Source organism: Ailuropoda melanoleuca, chromosome 11 (genome assembly GCF_002007445.2).
Source record: "Ailuropoda melanoleuca isolate Jingjing chromosome 11, ASM200744v2, whole genome shotgun sequence".
NCBI lineage: Eukaryota > Metazoa > Chordata > Mammalia > Carnivora > Ursidae > Ailuropoda > Ailuropoda melanoleuca.
This window is the reverse complement of record NC_048228.1, coordinates 70565913-70584409: the sequence shown is the minus strand read 5'-3', so window position 1 is coordinate 70584409 and position 18497 is coordinate 70565913. Positions and strand designations below refer to the sequence as shown.

Below are 18497 nucleotides of genomic sequence, written 5' to 3'. Positions count from 1 at the left end.
CCTCCGCACCGCGGCCGCGGCCGCCACCCCGCACGCCTGCGCCTGCGCCCTGGCTGGGGGCGAGGGGGAGGCGCCGCGCGCTGCAGCCCCGCTGGGGGCATGGAGGTTCCCCGCCCCTGTATCCAGCGCTTTGGCCTCGGGGCGCGCCTTCCGGCGCACGGGTGTTCACGCGAACTCGGGCAGCCTTTGGATTTTGCCGAAAGGGCGCTTCAAAAGAGGATTTCGCCTCTCCCTTCGCTCTCAGTTCCCATCACGGTCGGCTGGAGCGGTCCCGAGCTGTGACGTCCCCCTCGCCTCATGAGCCGGGGTCTCCCTGGCCAGGGTGGGGAGGGGCGTTTTGGAGAGCACATGGGGACGGGGAGGGGGGAGTTGTGACAGTGTGCATGGACGTTAACAAGTTGCCGATTAGCCCGCTAAAAGCTTGGAAACTTGAGAAGCCTCAAGGAGGACGTAAAAGCGCTTTAGGGATGCTTCTTAACTTTGGAGGGCCTGTGAAGTCTGATGCTATCTTCTGTGGCATTGCGGGTGGATTTTCCATTTAGTATTGGAGACTGCACACTGGGAATGTGCCACCAAAGGTACAAGTAACGTGAGCACACATTCCTTGTTCCTCGTTGTCAGTAGACTCCAACGCCCTTCTTAGCATTTTGTTTTTTGTTTTCAGTGCAGTGAAACCGAGGTGGAAGCACTGTTCCTCAGGTAGCTGAAACCGCTTCTAGAAAGCATCTTTGGGCCCCAGGGCTGCCTCACAGCAGGAAACAGCAAAGAGACCAGCTGGCACAAGCTTTCTTTCTCTAGAAACCAGGTCAGTTTTGCTTTTTGGTGACTGGAGCTGTTATTTCACTGCTCTACCTGCTTTACATCAGAACATTGCTGTAAAGTATAAATTAAGATCATCTGGTGCATCTTATGCATCTTATGCATCTGGTGCATCTGGTGCATAAGAAATCCCTCACAAACTTTTCCCTTCTCTCTGATTTTGGCTAATGTCCATAGCTCCCTGGTCATCAATCTCTGTATCTTCTTTCCCAGATGCTAGAACCACTGACTCACATCTCTATGCTCAGTCCCGCTAGGATCTCTAGGACAAACCTGTGTCTTAACCAGGACAACTGTAAGTTGTAGCCCAAAGCGTTGGGAGTCAGCAATAAGTCTGTTAATAGTCTGGATGTGGTTCCATTTATCAGCTCAGATAACTGGGCTTTTGACAGATCCTTAGTTCCCGTCTCCAGTTCTGGTGCCATAGTCCTTCCTTCCTATGCTTTGCCTCTTTTTCCTCTGCTTGGGAAGAGCTTTTTTTCTCTCTGGAAAGCACACTCTTATTTATCCTCCTAGAATCCATCCAAATGTCACATTCTCTCTAAAGCCTTCCCAGGCTCCCACAGGCAGTTTGTGGCTCATCTGTCCCTTAACTCGGCTCTCTTTTGTAGCACCTCACGTTGCATTGTATTTTATCTTGTTTACCTGTCTGATGTCACCTGAAAGATGGTGAGCTCTGTCTGGAAGGTCCATGTCTTACTCATCCTTTTACCTGGAATGCCTAGCATAGCACAGAAACTTCATAAATGTGTTAGAAATCTGCCTGATACCCCAGATTTTAAGACTAGAAGACTTGCCTTTATTTTGCTAACTTCTCTTTGACTTAGGTGGTAAGATACTTGATAGTTAATTTTCTTGATGCCAAATGCCCCTTTGACTATCTGAAAAGTCACCTTCTCTTGGAGTCCTCATTGCTGATCTCCATCTCTCTGACAGGACACCTCTCAATTCTTCTTGATGCCAGTTGCTATAGTCTAAACACCAGTATATTCACATAACCCCATCTTTAATGTGGGTCATTCCCAAATGTGTTGTCCTCATGCCTTTTTTTTTTTTTTGAAATAGTAGAGTCTACCATATGCCTGGGAATGAGTCTTCAACTTCCCTGCCAGTTTTATAATAGGTCGTATTATTCCCATTTTACAAATAAAGAAATCAAGACTCATAGAGGTTTAAAGGCTAACCAAATTTTCAACTAATATAAAGCCTGGATTGAACCTAGATCCTTCTGACTAAAGTTTTTGCTCTTTCTACAGCATAACACAGTCCTTAATTCTGCATTTCGTTTTGCCTATGGAAGTGCAAACCAAGGCTAGAGCACTAGTCAGATTATGAAGACAGTTATCCCTTCTTTCACTTTATAATACATTGAATAGTGTCCCCCCGCAAAAATATATCCAAGTCCTAATCACCAGTACCTGTGAATGTGATGTTATTTGGAAATAGGGTCTTTGCAGATATAAAAAAGTTAAGGATCTCAAGAGAGATCACCCTGGATTTGGGTTGGGCTCTAAATCTCATGACTGGTGTCCTTAAAAGAGGAGGAGAGGACAAAGAAACAGAGGAGAAGACAATGTAAAGACAGAGGCAGGGTTTGGAGTAATGTTTCTATAAGACAAGAAATGCCAAGACCTGTTACCAGAAGCTAAGAGAGAGGCATGGATCAGATTCTCCCTAAGAGCTTCCAGAATGAACCAGCTCTGCTGATTTTCTGAATTCTAACCTCCAGAACCGTGAGAAAATAAATTTCTGTTGTTTTAAGTCATCAGATTTGTTAGAGTAGCCCTTAGGAAACTAATACACACTTAAGCCCTACACATCAAAAAATTGGACTTAAAATCGGGGTGCCTGGGTGGCTCAGCCATTAGGCATCTGCCTTCGGCTTAGGTCATGATCCCAGGGTCCTGGGATTGAGGCCCGTATTGGGTTCCCTGCTTGGTGGGAAGCCTGCTTCTCTCTCTTACACTCCCCTTGCTTGTGTTCCCTCTCTGTCTGTCTCTGTCAAATAAATAAATAAAATCTTTAAGAAAAAAAAATTGGACTTAAAATCTTTCCCCCCAATCTGCTGTTTGTGTGTTCCCTTAGTGAATGACATCACTGTCCAGTCAGAAACCTTCAAAATCATTCTGTACTCTTTGTAGTGTGATCTTTCTAAAAAACAAACTTAATCATGACACTCCATCCTGAACCTGAAAATCCTCCAATAACTTTCACAATGAAAATTCTTTATATTAGCACGTAAAGCTCTGTACTTTCTGGTCCCTGTCTACCTCTTATTAGCCTCATTTCCTGCCCCTTCCACAAACTCATCCTTCACTCCAGTCATGTAGTATTTGCAGTTCCCATCTGTTTACCTGAATGCATCAAGTTCTTAATGTCTCTGTGCTTTTGTGATGTGCCTATTTCTCTATTTTATCTATAGCTGTCCTCCTCCTTGTCCACCAAAACTCAGCTCAAGGGATAGCTCTTCTGGGAAGCCCTTCTTACTTTTTTTCCCCTCATTACAAATTTCTGATTTCTGTGGTCCTCAGTAATTGTTATTGCACTGATTTGCTATGATGCTCCTTTGATACTTAATAATACACTGTATTGTGTTATTTTACTTTTCATGCATGTATAGTTTGCTCCAGAGTAGACTGTAAGTTCATTACAAAGCAGGGGTAATGTGTTACCACTTCTGTGTTCCAAATCCTGAACATACTAGGAATCAAGTAAATAACATGCACTTAATAACTCCAATGAGTGAATATTGGATTAATTTTCTTCTATTGGGTAAAAAATATTACTAACATTTAAGTGTCTCTGACATGCATGTCCACTCTAATGGTCACCATGCATTACTCCAGAGAACCACCTCATTAACTCTCCAATCTGTGTCCCGTAAGCACTCTTTCTGGGTCCATCACTACTCCAACTTCACCTCTCGGAGCACTAATATGATATAAAAAAGACACTCAAACATATCATTTTTCCGTTTACAGGTCTTTGCTGCTTCCCCACTGCCTACAAAATCATGATCAACTTCTTCAGCTTGATATGCAAGACTTATCACAGTTGAACTCAGGACTATCTTCACAGTCTTGTCTCTGATTGCCTGAATACCCTAAAGTCACCCTGGACTAGCGTTCATCATTCCCTGCCTGTCCATGCAATTTCATGCCTCTTTGCTACTGTCCATTCTTTTCCATCATCTCTTCTCTTCCTGGTGAAACTCCTCTCCATCCTTCCAGATTTGGCTCTAAATGTCACTCTCTTCTACAACTTCCTTTGATCCTTTCTTCAGGGAGCTGGAGGAGGAAGTAAGGGAAGGGTCAGTAAGTATTTCCATAGAATTTTATTTACTGTTGTAACTTGTCACATTGATCTATGGTTATGTATCTCTCTTCTGAACAGACTGTGAGATGCTAGGGAGTAGAGACCAAGTCTAATCCTGCCTTATGATTAAGGCAGATGTTTCTGTCACCTAGAAATCCAGTCAGTGTTTATCAAATGTGATGAAAAAACCTATTTCAACATCCTTCATTTTAGGGACTGCCCTCATGTCCTAGGTCCTCTCCTGGGATATTTAAATAAGGACACCTTACAGGGTAGATCACACCCAATGTACATTTGCAACACCTTAATGTATCCTAAGTGCACCTCTTCGATGGCCATTTTCAGAGCCAAGTATTTGCCATTGCATTTAGCTAGCGGAGCTGAAAACCTTGAGGGCAAGGATGCCTCAATATTCCATCACAATGATAATGAAAACCTGGGTGGCGATAGGAGGGGTATCTTGTGGCTCTCAAAAGTCACACTACACTGGCTCCCCATCCCTTCTAATCTGTATTTGCTACAAAAGCTCTATAGTTTATTTAGGTGCTAAGGTGATACAGTTGTGATTGATCAAAATCTTCCTTTTATTTGTGTAACGTAACCAATAAGAGGCATGAAATAATTCTACAGAAACATTCTGAGCTGTTGCTGTGAGCAGGGAATGCTTATTGGCATGACACGGGAAACAGCATCCCTGCTTCTGTGCAGTGGGGGAACCTGCCTTCAGCTCAGATCCCAACCAACTGGGTCTTTCTCCAATGGGCAGTGGGGTTTTTTTTTTCTTTTAAAATCTTTTCCTTTCCTGCAGTGTAGCAGAGAACAAAAAGGACCCAATGAAGCTGCTAAAATGAGTGCGAGGAGCCCTCAGACTAGAGAACACGAAGTACCTGGACAAATGAGTGTTTGGCTACCGGGAAATGGAGACAAAGCGCCCCAGCAAGACCACCAAGGAAAACTGGATTTAAAGGAAGCTTCATGCAAGTGGGTGAGAAGAGGTTAAAAGATTTTCTTCAGATGCACCAGGCCCTACCCTAAAGAAGGTCCTAACACAGACAGCTGTCGGACAAGAATAGCACAGCACGCAGAAGAGGATTGGGGCACCTGTAAAAGCATCCAGGCCAGAGCTGAACAGAATATTCTTTCAGCCACCCCGGCTAAGGGTGGGCAACTGTCCTGAGTGAGGAAGAACTGAAAATGAGGACGAGGATTCCACTGTATGTCCTTGCAGTCTGTTGCATGTGGTTGTGTTTAGAGTAGTGTGGAACTCCATACAGACACACCTCTCACTACACTGACTGGGTTCGGTGAATCTTTTGTTGGTGTCTTAAAATCCCCCAACTAAAAATCTCCCCAGCTGACCGATGCAGGTAACATTTAGAGTTAAGGACTCTAAAATTAAGGACTTTTCCTATTCTATCCAGACGTTTGTCACATGACCCTTCTCTAGAACAGGTGGCTCCTGGCTGGGTGGTAGAATTATGATGCCGTAAGAACCATCAACTGGATAGTAAAACTTTGCTTTCTTTTGCCTCAACAGGATTATGACATCAGATATAAAGTAGCCAATCATCTCCCCCCTCCCTTCCTTCTTTCTTTCTTTTTTTTTTTCTTTCGCTTTTTACTAACAATTTGGCTCATCAAACTTTTTTTTTTAAATAAGATTTTATTTATTAGAGAGAGAGAGAGGGAGAAGCAGGCTCTCCACTGTGCAGGGAGCCTGATGCAGTGCTTGATCCCGGGACCCTGGGGTACTTATGCTTAACTGGCTGAGCCACCCAGGTGCCTCAAGTTCAACAATTTTTATGGAGGTCCTAGAATGAGTCAGTTCCTATGCTGAGGAAAGCTAAATAAACCTCTGTCCCTTTCTTCAAGAAGCTCACAAGCTTATACAGGAGGCAGACAAATGAGTTTAATAGGGTGTGATAATTGCAACAATATCAACATGTCTAAGAGTGAAAGAGAGAAAGCATGAAGAAGAATGGGGATGAGCTCTGAGAGCCTGGGGGTAGTTAGTTAGGAAGATTTTGTCAGTTTCCACTGGGTTTAAATTTATTAAAAGTGCAACTATAGAGAAACCCCTTGCTTATTTCCTAGGTTAGGTGCGTTAGTTATTCCAGCAAGCCGGCAGAGTAAATTGTACTAAAAAAAAATGCTCAACTTTCAGTGATTGACTAATGCTCTCAGAATCCAGACTTGACCTAAGCTGAGCTGTGAACCAAAACTTGAAATAAAGGGCAAGATTTGCTCAATCTGAACCCTACCCAGTATGTTAAAAGAAACAAACGAAACAACCAGCATTAAAGAATGTCAGAACTGCAAGAGATCTTAGAGCTGATCTAGTCTACGTTTTTCATTATGTAGATGGAAAAAAATGAAGCTCGGGGTGATTAAAGACTTATATAAAGTCACAAGAAACCCCTAATTGGCAGAGGGTGAGATAAAGCAAGAGTCTTCATCATGATCCAAGGGTATTGTTCTTCCCACTTCTTCAACATACCTGCTAGTGTACCACGAAAGAAAAATTTGATTTTATCTTTTCTTTCCAAATAATTGCCTAGTGAGAATATCCTAAAATAATCAAATTGAGACAAAATTCAAATGCTCTCCAAATAGAGCCTTTAGTAATCTGATGTTTTCTTCCATATGTATAAAAAATAAGCTTTAAAAATAGAATTCAACCTGGTTGGCTACACGCTTGTAATATGAAGCATATGGATTCTTCTTTCATCAGCAACATAGACAATTTGCAATCCAGGCTCCAGCTCTCTCTTAAATTGATTGCCATCCAGCACTCATCAAAAGCTCTGTGGAGGGGATCATTATGAAGGGCACTTATGAGGATGTCCACTTACTCCTACAGGTATGGCAGTTCTAAGCTTGTATCAGGTAACATCACCAGAGAGCTAAGAAATTGCTTAGCCCTTTCTTTGGTATGAGTTCTAGTGTTACTCCCCTTGGCATTGATCAAAGGTGACCACAAGGAAAAATCATATCAAGATTATTTCTGTATTTTCTTTAAAAAGTGGGGGAGGTATTAAAGACACCATCATCTGTGTTGTTCTAGGCTCTTTGGAAAAGGATAAGCATATTTTGTAACTGGTACCAGGAAAATGTGTTCCATTCAAAGAAGTGGTATGTATGGTTTTAAACTCAAATAATAATAATGATTATAAAAGTCATTTTCCTTTCTGCGTTGGCTTCTACAAGGTACAGATTAAATGTTAAATGAAGCTCAATCTTTGTACATAGGCTTAAATTGGGGGCATTTTTGCTTTTTTCCACTAAAAAAATATTTCTAATCTAACAATGATATTTTCTACAAGTCTCTTACTGTTTCAGATCCTCTTTTGGAAGTAGTGGGGAGTAAATAATGAATAAATACCTAAAACGCTTCCTTTGTTTTGAGTCATGGATAGCTATGCTGCTTTGTTATTGACAAACGTGAAGTTCCTGCTACACACAGCACATGCTCTGGAGTTCTGGGGAAACCAAGGGGTACCCGAAATGACTGCAGGCAATAAGGGTCTCAGATCCAGCTGTGGGGCTAGAGGATATGTAAAGATAAACAATATCAGGTAGCAAATTCTAAAGTGATTTCAAAGACCCATTCTATCCTAAGACTATAAGACTATTACATTAGTAATTTGGACATTAGGTCAAAGCACATTCTGTTCTGAATCAGCTTAATATTGAAATTTTGGCTAACATTTTTCTGAAGGTGGTAAAATTCTTTGGGTAACTCTGCTTCTGAATAAGTTTTCATAAAGCAATCAGTGTTCATGGTAGAAATTTGGGAAATCAGAAAAGTGTAAAGGAGCAAATTAAAATAATCTATAATCATGCTTTGGGTTCATATTGTATAACACAATATATATAATTTAGTGTTCCTGCTTTTTTCACTTAACTTTATGTAGTGAGAATTCCTAGATACTAGATATTCTTCAGTAACAAGATTTCTATTGTGTAACATTTCATTGAAGGATTTGCTCAACCATCACTGTATTGTTAGAGATTTAGATTGTTTCCAACCTAGTTATCGCTGTTAAATATAATACTGTCATCTACATTGTAGTAATAATGATCATGCATTTGTGAAGCACTGTGCCAAGCACTGTGTTAAACACTTCACACACATTTTTTTAGTCTCATAATAATCCTGTGAAGTAAGAATTATTGTCTCTTGTTTATAGACAGTGTAACCAAGGAGTAGCACTTAAAGAGCCCACAGAAAGGAAGAGGATTTAATCCCTAATCTGATATAAGCAAATATTCCAACGTGTTTTTTATGAATAAGTAAATAGGACTGCTCAAAGATTCCAACTGCCTATTGAAATATGCAATAATTGGCCCCAAATTAAGAAATCCGTGGGATTTTTGTCCATTCCCTTCCTCCTCCTTTACATATTTTTTAAAGGAAGAAACTGTCTAATGAATATTTAGTGGGTTTTTTGTTTTTCTTTTTTTTTTTTTTTAAAGATTTTTATTTATTTATTAGACAGAGATAGAGACAGCCAGTGAGAGAGGGAACACAAGCAGGGGGAGTGGGAGAGGACGAAGCAGGCTCCTAGGTGAGGAGCCTGATGTGGGGCTCATCCCAGAACGCTGGGATCATGCCCTGAGCCGAAGGCAGATGCTTAACGACTGCGCCCCAGGCGCCCCTGTTTGTTTTTCTTTTACTTTAGTACTCTACTATGATAAAACATGTTATGTCCCCTTATGGTCATCCTTATTGTTCCTTTTGTTTTTATTGAGATATAAATGACATATAACATTATATTAGTTTCAGGTGTACAACGTAGTGATTCAGCATTTGCGTATGTTGTGAAATGACCAGCACAATAAATCTAGTTAGCATCCATCACTACGCATAGTCACAAATTTTTTTCCTTTGATGAGAACTTTTATAGTTCTTATTTTATAGTCTACAGAAGGTAGTAGCAACCCAGGCTCCAGAAATGAGCCTTTCATTTTCATTGGACAGTAAAACCACTGTAATTAAGAGAAATAAGAAAAAAAAAAGAGGCGATATAATTCTGAATATTACCGTATTTGGACATGGGCAATGTTCATATATTTTCAAGCACCTAAAGAAATGGAACTGAATTAAACTAGCTAGGTAGCTCGCTGGGGCCCCACTCCACTCCTGCTGTTTTAATGACTAGATAAGAATGATTTGCAATCAGCTCATCATTTGATGCACATAAAATAAGGGCTTCTAAAGTGCTCAATGATGGTTGAAATTGTTTCATTTCTTAAGCAGTTTAAACTATCACTGTGGCTTAATGCACCCTTTTGAAATAGTGCCAAACGGGGTCTGAACTTTCACAAAGTTTCAGTTAGAGAATGAGAATTAAATGAAACTTTAGAGTGCTCAGTGATTGTAAAACTATACCAAATCTTGTCTAAACCCGAGGATTAACTTTGGTTTGTGAACGTCCTGGAGCTTCTAATCTCCTGACTTGGGCACCCACCAAATTCTACGGATTACACATGAAGCAGCGAAGGTCTGAGAAGTTAAAGAATAAAGGAAGACGCCAAACAGGTGCTTACCTACTGCCTAACCAAACTGTCAACGGAGAAACCACCTTTGCTTTTTCGGGCAAGAGACCTCGAGATGCCCCCACCCCTCACTGCGGGTGAGTCTCGGTCCATCAAGGGATGGAGTCGCCGCCCTCTGTAGCCTTAGCCCCTCCAGCCCCCGTCCCCATCCGGAGGGTCAGGGGCCTTGGGCGGCCTCGCCCTCGGCCAGCAGGAGCAGCAGCAGGAGCAGGAGCAGGAGCAGGAGCAGGAGCAGGAGCGGCTCCAGGGCGCGCCAGGGCGGGTGTGCGGCCCGGGGGCTGCGGGGAGAGCGGCGGGGTGGGCGCTGGGTGGGAGTTGCAGTTGGGGCTGGCCACGGAGGCGGGCGTTGCCAAGGAGCGCGCGGTGCGCGTCCCTAGCAGCCGCCCGCCCACGTCAAGGTTTGTTTAATAATCGCCCGGGTATTTATGGCCGGGGGCTCGGGGCGGCCGCGGGGGAGCCGAGAGACCGCGCGGGGCGGCGGATGAGGGGCGGCGGCTGTGGCCCAGGGCACCTCCCCCCCGGTTTCCCGAACCCTGCCCGGTCTGACCCGAGGGGGAGGATGGAAGCACCAGCCACGCTCTGAGCCCCTCCGGAAAATAACACCCTTCCCGCCACATCACCCCCGGGTCCTGCGGAGGCCACCGCCTCGTCCCCTCCACGTCTCCATCTCCCAGAGCGGGGCCGAGTGTTAAAGTGAGCGATGGCTGAAAACCTGAGGAAACTGGTCTCGAGCGAAACTTTACGATCGATGCACGACAAGCTGGAGTGCTGGCTGAGAGAGTACAACGTGAGTCCGGGTGGGAGAGCCCCGGGCTCGCCCTCGCTTTAGTTCCTGGCAGAGCCCTTTTAGGGCTGGCTCGGGGTGGTCGCTTAGCAAAGCCCCGGCGACCGCCATTCCTCACCCGGACCCCGACTTGGACCCGGGTCGCGGGGGAGGAAGGAAGGGCACTGGTCTGCAGGTGCCCTTTTGTCCCCGTGACGCCAGGGGGCGCTGGGGCGGCGCGGCCCGCGGAGCGCAGACTCGGAGTCCACGCACAGAGAGCGCCTTCTGCCTAGCGGTAACCAAGGACGCTCGCGGCCCTAGCAACGGGAAAGACCAGAGGTCCGCCAGGGTCCAGCCTGCTGCTTTTCCTTCCATCCCCTCCGTTAGCATTCCGCTTCCCTATCCCCAACTCGAATTGTTTTCTTAAAATTTAATTTTATTTTTTTTACTGCACCCCGGTCCTGCCTCTCCGCACGTCTCTGAGGGTACTCAGGGGTTGTATCACAATGAATTTTTATAAAAATACTCCCAGGAGTTATTACCCAGATGTCAGTGAGATGGACACTTGGCAGTGTTGCGGGTTTCACTTGTGTGCTGGTCAGCATGGCAAGTAAGGCACAATTTCACACCAAGGCAGACTTCAGGAGGCCTGTTACCAAGGCATTTGTAGGAAGTCAATATTTTGTCATCAAACCCATAGAGCTCTTCAAGTCTCATTAATCCCCACCCCCCACTCCGGCTCTCGTTAACCTCCCCCGCACATTAAGTACAACTCAGTGTTGCATTTGCTGGGTTTGATCTCTCTGTCTTAAATAGGAGCGTCCCACTCCTACAGTGAGGCAGACAGACCTGGGCACCTGTGGACCTGGAATGAGACCCTTCCCCCACACCAAGTTCTGTCTGGGTCTGGCTCTAGGTAGTACTGGCTGAATTTATTTCACCTCTCTGGGTCTCAGTACCTCATCTGTTAAATAGGACAGACTCACTCAACTAGAGGATATTCTTTTTCAGACCCCAAATTTCTTTGAATTTAAATCGTCTCGTTTCTGGAATCCTATCAGGAAAAATGCAACTGGATGCTGTCTGAGTCTCTGGCCTTTCCCATTCACCCTTTGACCAGGGCTTCTGTGGTGGAGGGCAGGTGAAGGATACCTACAGCTTGCTCCTTGTCCCCTTTCTAGTGTTCAGTGTTTACCATCTTTGCCCACTTTTAGAGAATGAGCACTGTGACTATTCCTTCCCCATCAAGATTGCAGGAAAATTAAAGTTTACCTCTTAAAACTTCTTACAGCATATTTTTTCTTCCTTTTCCCTTTTCTCTTCCTTTCTTCCTTCCTCCCCCCTCCTTCTTTCGTTATTGCCCCTTGGCCTAAATAAACTCTGAATGTTTAGTTTGGGGTGCCTGGCTGGCTTAGTTGGTAGAGCGTGGGACTTTTGATCTCGGGGTTGTAAGTTTGAGCCCCACATTTGCTGTAGAGATTACTTAAAAAAAGTGACTTTTTTTTTCTTCAAAAAGTATATTCAGTTTGTCACAAGACAACGTTTAACGCAAATGACACTGGCATTTGACTGGATCAAATTAAATGATTGTTTTAGAAACTATTCATAAGTACTGAGAAATGCCAAAGTTGATTACAATTTCCTTTCTCAGTAACGGTGGTCCACCTCACTCTCTGTTGTCACTGAAATCATTTCCATCTAGATACTCTTCCTCATGCCAAGCTCCTCCCCCCAACTTCATAGACACTGCACTCTTGGAGATCAGTGCCTTTCCAAAGTGGCCATTTCCCTGTGCGATCATTTTCTTGAGCTATCTAGTGTTTCTGTTGCATTTGACTGTTGACACAGCCATTCTTCTGAGGCTCTAATAATTGGTCTCCTTGCCTTGCCCACTTCCCTCCTAGTGCATTTCTTCAAGACTTTAGGAATCTTCTCTTGAGCTTCCATTCTTGCTTCTCTCTTACACATATGCCCATGAATTTCATATCTATATTCAGGGCCTCTTCTCATCTGAGCTCACTTCACTGCCCATTAGACATTTTCAGTTGTGCTATCATCATCTTGAAGTCAAATCAGTCTAAAACCTACCTTAGCTTTGCCTGTGCCATGAACACTGGCTCTTTCGTGACCTCACTATCTTCATCATGACACCCCCCATAACCTTTTCACCAGCTTAATTTGTTGCCACCTACTTTGAAATTCACACAGAACACTGTCAACACCTCTGCTATAACCATCCTTGTCCAGCCTCCATCATCGTTCATCTAGATTATTATAAAAATATCTCAAAGTGATTCTTCTAAATGTCAAGTCAGATCAAGTTACTTCTCTGATAAAATTACAGACTGTCTGTCCCACTCAGAATAAAAGCCAAAGTTCCTACAGTGGCCATCAAAGTCCTAAACAACTGTGCTCCTTTAAACTCTGACTTCGTCTGTTACTCCCTTCCTCAGTCTACTCCAGCATACTGCTCTGGTTGCTTTTTCTAGAGCAAAGCTGTCCAATAGAACTTTCTATGATGGACATGTTCTATACAGGAACTGTCCAATATGGTAGCTATTTGGTACTTGTATTGTGGCAAGTACAAACTGAGAAACTGAATTTTAAATTTCATCTAAATTAAAAAAATAAATTTCATTGAATTTTAATTAATTTAAATCTAGTCACATATAGCTAGTGGCTACTCTGTTGGGCAGAAGAGTCTAGAGCAAACCAGCCCGTCTCATGCTTCAGGGTGTTTTGTACTCCCTGTTCCTCTCTGCCTGGAAAACTTTTGCCTGTGGATATTTCAGTAAGATATTAACATCTGCGCTTTCTCTCCTCCTTCAAGTCTTTGCTTAAATGTCACCTTCTCAGGAGAGACCATCCTGGTTACAATTGCCATCTCCTACCCCTGCCCCTGGCACTCACTGTGTCCCTTCTCTGCTTCGTTTCTTCTGTAATAGCTACATCTTCTAATTTTTACCTATTCTTTTATTTTATTGTCAATTCCTCCCCCTCTTCCCACTAAAACATAAGCTCCAGAGGGCAGAGATTTCTCCCTTTTTCTGCTCCTCTCTGTATTCCCAGCACTTAAAATAATGCTTGCCTCCTAGTAGTTGCTCAATAAATAATGACAGACTGAATGCCACCACCATTTTCCCAGACACCTGGGTTCTTGGACTCATTTGTCTTCTTAAAACTCATATCCAGTGTAGAATTAAAGATGATACCCAAATATCTTTAATTCAGCCTTTATTAAAATTGAATTGAAACCAAAGCCAGGATTTCCAAGTAGGGGCACAATTGAGAGGATGCAAGTGTTTTTAATTGTGTGTGTGTGTGTGTGTGTGTGTGTGTGTGTGTGTAGCTAAAGAGAGAGGATAAGAAAATATGTATATACCACCTACCAAAATTAAGATTACCTCTAGACTTATTCAGTATCTTGTCACCTACAGTGTGGGTTTTGGTCAATGGCTAAGAGCTTCCCTGTAATACTGCAAGTTTGTTTTACTAGTTCTGAGGACTTTTTCCTTGAAACCTTAAGATGAAGAATAGTCATTGCAGCAAACTACATTTATTAAAATGTTGGTTGTAGGGTTTGTTCATTAAAAGCTTTAAATTATGTTTGCTATGGAAAGTTGATTTTGCTGACTGTGACCACATTGATTTAGTTCTAATTAACTCAAGCAAAATAAAAGGCCTTAAATACCACTCTAGAATTAAGAATGTGATTAAAGTTATCCCCTTGGGAAACAGTTATTTTCAGTGAAAAAGTTCAATGACTTGAACAGATTAGTTCTAAAACACAATGCAAAATTTTCATTTTCCTTCAAACTAGACATTATTTGGATTAACAGTTAGATCCTAGTTAATTTTTCTTCTTTCTCTCATATAATTTCCCTCGTATGGATTCCCATTTCCTCTGCCTTAATCTGTCCGTCACCACAGTTTTCATTGTGTCCTATCTATGTATGTCGTCAGACACAGTACTTTTTAAAAAAATGTAATTTTCTGCCCCAAAGCCTTTGGTTTTTATTTGTTGGCTGGTTTTTAATCTTACAACATCTAACAATCTTCTGGGCCCTATGCAAAACCACTACTTGCTTGGTTTTTTAACGATTTACTTATTTAAAACAATTCCAAGCAGGGAAAATTTTCAAAACCCCACTAGAGAAACATAATAAAAACAATAGCAAACATCGCCAATTCACTTTCTTTTAGTTGTTAAAGAGAAGCTGAATTATTGTATTACTTGATCTTTAAAACCTGGATTCCATTGGCTGTTCATGGACAGCTTGGTACAAAGATGTAATTTTCAGAATTGTTTTTCCTCCTCCCTGGTTATTGAGAATCTTGGCTAAAGAGCCATAGAAAATCTCTCCTTGTTCAGCCAAGAACTGAGCCAGTTATTAAGAGCTTAATAATTCACTGAATAGGTGGTTATTTAGCTTCTGCTAGGTGTGAAGGTTTGGCCTAGACACTCTTTATTTACACTTTTGGCAGCGTACCTTTATTGATTAACTTACTCATTCAACAAAAGATTTTTTTCAGAGTTTACGGTGTGTCTGTCTGTGCTAGATGCTGGGAATAGAAATGCCAGCTGCATCTTAATGATAAACTTCCAGTCACAGAGAAGCAGATGAAGGGTAGAGGAAATAGCATGTGTCAAAAGCGGGGAGGGAGAAAGAAGCTGGCCTATTTCTGGGGCCTGTGAATTGTTCAAGGCAAGGAGCGGAAGTGAGATGAGGCTGAGGAGGTGGGGTGGGTTGGGGCCAGAAGGTAGAGGCCTTGGGTGGTATGTTAAGGAGTTTGGATGTTTTCCCCGGAAGGCAGTGGGGCAGGGGTGGGCGTGGGGTGGGGTAGGGGAAACTAATAGCATCATGCAGTGAGGAGACATGTAAACAAGGTCAGGCTCTGAGAATGGTCCTTCAAGTGAGAGTATGCTGCCCCAAGTGCCCCCAGTTGATCAGGCACCATCTGTATGGTCCTCATGGTCAACTCTGCAAAAGGGTCAAATAATCACCTATGCAGAACAGAATTAGGTCTCATGACCTAATTACTCCATAGAGATGTCAAGATGAGAAATTAACATCCTTCCAATGTTCGCAGTATCTGGAGAAGATCAGCTCTGGACTGAAACTCTCCTCCACCTGAGATGCTTTGTTTCTACCCAGAATTTTGTGGACTAGGGAGCTACCTCTGGTCAGATGCTCTGAGGTTTATTACTTTTTAAAATGTACTTCATGTAATTACAGGAGCAAATCATAAGAACTTACCATACCCTTGATAACCTCATCCCTAAGATAGGATAGGATTCCATTTCTTGAAGTATAATAATAGACATCAGGACATCGCAATCTGGAAACTTTTGATTATCTGATATATAAGTGGGGATGCTAGGGAGAGCATTTAACACTTCCTCTTGCATTACTCTCCTCTTGTGTTATAGAAATCTGCCCTTGCCAGTGTAAACAGCATATTCAATATAAGTACAGAAAAAGGAGCTCTCAAAGAGGTGTCCCTCTGTTTTAGATAATCTTTGTGTTGAAATAGACGTTGCCTCTATGACAAAATATCCTTGATTCTCAGTACAAAAGGGTTGTTGTAGTTGCTATGGTGTCTTCAAACAGACTCTCTGGCTGCCTTTGCCCTCCCCCATGGTCAATACACTTCCACATTCCTGGGAGTTCGGTCTAGTTAATTCATAGAAAACATTTTTTCTTCCCTTTATCTCTTTACTACTAAGCTGCAGTAATGAATAAAACTCCAAATCTTACTGTCTAAACTTACACGAAAGAGATTTCTCACTCAAGCAAAGTCTGATGGCAACTCTCCTCCGTCATTGGCTCAAGTTTAGGTGGCCCCCACCCGGTGGAGCAGTCATCTCATCACGGGACCTCAAAGGTCCACAGGGGAAGAGAGAGAGAGCACTTAAATTATACACATCACTTTCACTCATCTTCTCTAGGCTGGGATTGTTACGTGGCTCCAATCTACTTGTAAAGGAGCCTGAGGAATGGAAAGCACGTGGAACATTTAATTAGTGCTACTGTTTCTGCCACAGCTACTAATGATAAATTCATGGCTAGGAAAGAAATTAACAAGTGATTAAGGCAGATTATTCTATTTTTAAAGAGGGGCTATCAACTTTTCAATTTTCATTCTTAATTTCATCTTAGACAAACTTGTTAATGGAAACATCATCATTGTTTAATATTTAAGGAAAATAGTGAAAGAAACCTTATAGAAATATTAACTGCAGGTCAAGATGCTAAAGTCCAGCAGAGAGGTCTAAATAGCAGCTTCTGCTAAGATTTTGGTGGTATATATAAGCCTACTTCTCTGATATCTAAAATTCAGTATTTTGGGTTTAAAACATTGCTGTGGAGGTGGCGGTGTTGTGGTAAAGTCAGACATGCTGTAGAACAGAGGGTTGATTTTGGAAACTGAGCCACTTGAAGGGGTGCCCACATATGGGACTGCCGTTTTCCTGGAGGACTAGATGTAGCCTCTTTTAACCAGCATGTAAATAACCCTGGAAGGCTTTCAAAGCTCTCTTCACGCATTATTGCCTTGAAACTTTATAAAAACTTATGAAAGAGCAGGTTTTATTCTTTACATTTTACATATGAGAAAACCAAACCTCAGCAGGGCAGCTAACCTGCCTGAGGTCACTTCAGTAGAAAGGGCAGCACTGGGTGTTATACGCAATGAATGAATCATTGCACATGACATCAAAAACTAATGATGTACTATATATTGGCTAACTGAACTTAATAATAAAAAAGTTAAAAAAAAAAGAAAGGGTAGAGCTTGGATTTGAAAGTAGGTCTTTTGCTTGCCAATTTCATTCTCTTATCTCTTACGGCGAGAGGGAAGGTGTAAGGAAATTCCACTTCCTCGAGTGTCCATTTCCTGCCGTCCTTCTCTGCCCCTCCCCTCTAGCACACATTTGCTGGGTAGTGGGAAAAAAAAGGTTGAAATTAGAGCTTTTGTTTCCCATGTGTGAATTTCGATGACTGGCTACAAGCGGCTGCATAATGCTACCCCTCAGACAAGTCTCTACACGCACTTACTGCTGACCGTTTCTTTTCCTTGCTCATCTATACATTGTCCAACTGGCAGGTTTGGAATGGCATTCTTGTGTGTAAAATGAGGTTTTTCTTAAATAAAGCGTTTTTAAAAAAATAAAGTCAGGTAAATCATTTAATATTGTAATAGCATTCATATTTTATTTTTTATTTTTGTATTTTTTAAAGATTTTATTTATTTATTTGACAGAGAGAGACAGAGCACAAGCAGGGGGAGTGGCAGGCAAAGGGAGAGGGCAAAGCGGGCTCCCTGTGGAGGAGGGAGCCGAATGCAGGACTTGATCCCAGGACCCCAGGATCATGACCCAAGTCAAAGTCAGACACCCAATTAACTGAGCCACCCAGGCGCCCAGCATTCATATTTTAAAGGAATGTTGTGATGAATCCTTTGTACTAGTAGTTCTTTTTTTTTTTTTTTAAGATTTTATTTATTTATTTGACAGAGAGAGAGATCGTGCACAAGCAGGAAGAGCAGCAGGCAGAGGGAATGGGAGAAACAGGCCCCCCTGCTGAGCAGGGAGCCTGATGCAGGGCTCAATCCCAGGACTCCAGCATCATGACCTGAGCTGAATGCAGACGCTTAACTGACTGAGCCACCCAGGCGCCCCTGTACTAGTAATTCTTATCTAATATTATGATGTATATTTTGTGTGTGTGATACTGAGGTTTCTTAAAATGCAAATTACTGTATTTTGTACTGAAATTGATAGATTTAAATAGCTTTTCAAACTGAAGTTTGTAAGTTGATGAAACATATAGTGATACATTTTATCGATTTAGTGATGAAAGATTTTCTCTCTTTCATGTTGTGGAGGTGATTCAAGGTGAGGAACAGAATCAAAGGTATGAGAGAACCATCGGTAGAGGTTTGGATAATCAGGTTGTTGCAAAGAGAAATGTTAAGGTGAACGCTGCTCACAAGTAAAGGGTGTGAAAGGCATCAAAGGATTGGTGGTGGTTCTAAAGCA

The 18497-nt window shown here is 42.5% G+C and overlaps 1 protein-coding gene and 1 long non-coding RNA gene across 6 annotated transcripts in view; both read left to right on the top strand.

Annotated features, from left to right (window-relative positions):
* The first annotated feature begins 70 nt into the window (after positions 1-70).
* Positions 71-7519, top strand: LOC109489661. Of its 3 annotated transcripts, none has more exons than XR_002142714.2 (4): positions 76-578; positions 665-805; positions 3801-4129; positions 4943-7519. It is a non-coding gene; the product is annotated as an uncharacterized LOC109489661 (long non-coding RNA). The 3 variants fall into 3 exon arrangements; XR_002142713.2 differs by having other exon boundaries at positions 3801-4133; XR_004628872.1 differs by lacking the exon at positions 3801-4129 and having other exon boundaries at positions 71-578.
* Positions 7520-10047: 2528 nt separating this feature from the next.
* SPATA18 (spermatogenesis associated 18) overlaps positions 10048-18497 on the top strand; it is a 40681-nt gene continuing 32231 nt past the window's right edge. For 2 of the 3 annotated variants that reach the window (XR_004628871.1, XM_034671828.1), the window contains exon 1: positions 10048-10480. Coding sequence is in view for 2 of the 3 variants with exons in the window: in XM_034671828.1 (XP_034527719.1) it covers positions 10394-10480 (87 nt within the window). In the remaining variant the exon portion in view is untranslated. The remainder of the gene's footprint in view (positions 10481-18497) is intronic. The other variant, XM_002919408.4, reaches the window with a different exon arrangement.